Below are 431 nucleotides of genomic sequence, written 5' to 3' on the forward strand. Positions count from 1 at the left end.
CCCCAGAGCATGACTTGCTCAGAGAAGGATGAGAAGGTAAGTGTCTTGCCCAACGGCCGTAGCATCTCCCTCATGGACCTGCAGGACCCCCACGCAGCTCACAGCGACACCGCCTCCATGATGCACGACGTGCCTTTGCGCCTGGCGGGCAGCCAGCTCTCCGTCACCCAGGTGGCCAACATCAAACAGCTGTGGGACACCCAGAGCACCCCCCAGAGCGCTCCCCAGGTCCGGAGGCCGCTGCACCCGGCCTGGAACCAACAGGGCAGCCTCCGGCCCCTCTCGTTCCAAAACCCGGTTTACCAGCTCAACAACCCGAGCCCCCCCACAGCCAAGGCCTCTGTGGACTCCAGCCCGGAGAACCTGAGCACGGCCAGCTCCCGGAGCCGCAGCAACAGCGAGGACTTCAAGCCCAGCGGGCGCAGCAAACG

The 431-nt window shown here is 65.4% G+C and overlaps 1 protein-coding gene across 1 annotated transcript in view; it reads left to right on the forward strand.

The window, feature by feature from the left end:
• Nucleotides 1-431, forward strand: part of RASAL2 (RAS protein activator like 2) — a 54014-nt gene that overhangs the window by 39431 nt on the left and 14152 nt on the right. Inside the window, 1 exon segment of the mRNA XM_005428605.2 lies at nucleotides 1-424. This exon segment is cut by the window's left edge and continues 32 nt beyond it. Within this exon segment, the coding sequence (XP_005428662.1) occupies nucleotides 1-424 (424 nt within the window).

This window comes from Geospiza fortis, unplaced genomic scaffold (genome assembly GCF_000277835.1).
Source record: "Geospiza fortis unplaced genomic scaffold, GeoFor_1.0 scaffold506, whole genome shotgun sequence".
NCBI lineage: Eukaryota > Metazoa > Chordata > Aves > Passeriformes > Thraupidae > Geospiza > Geospiza fortis.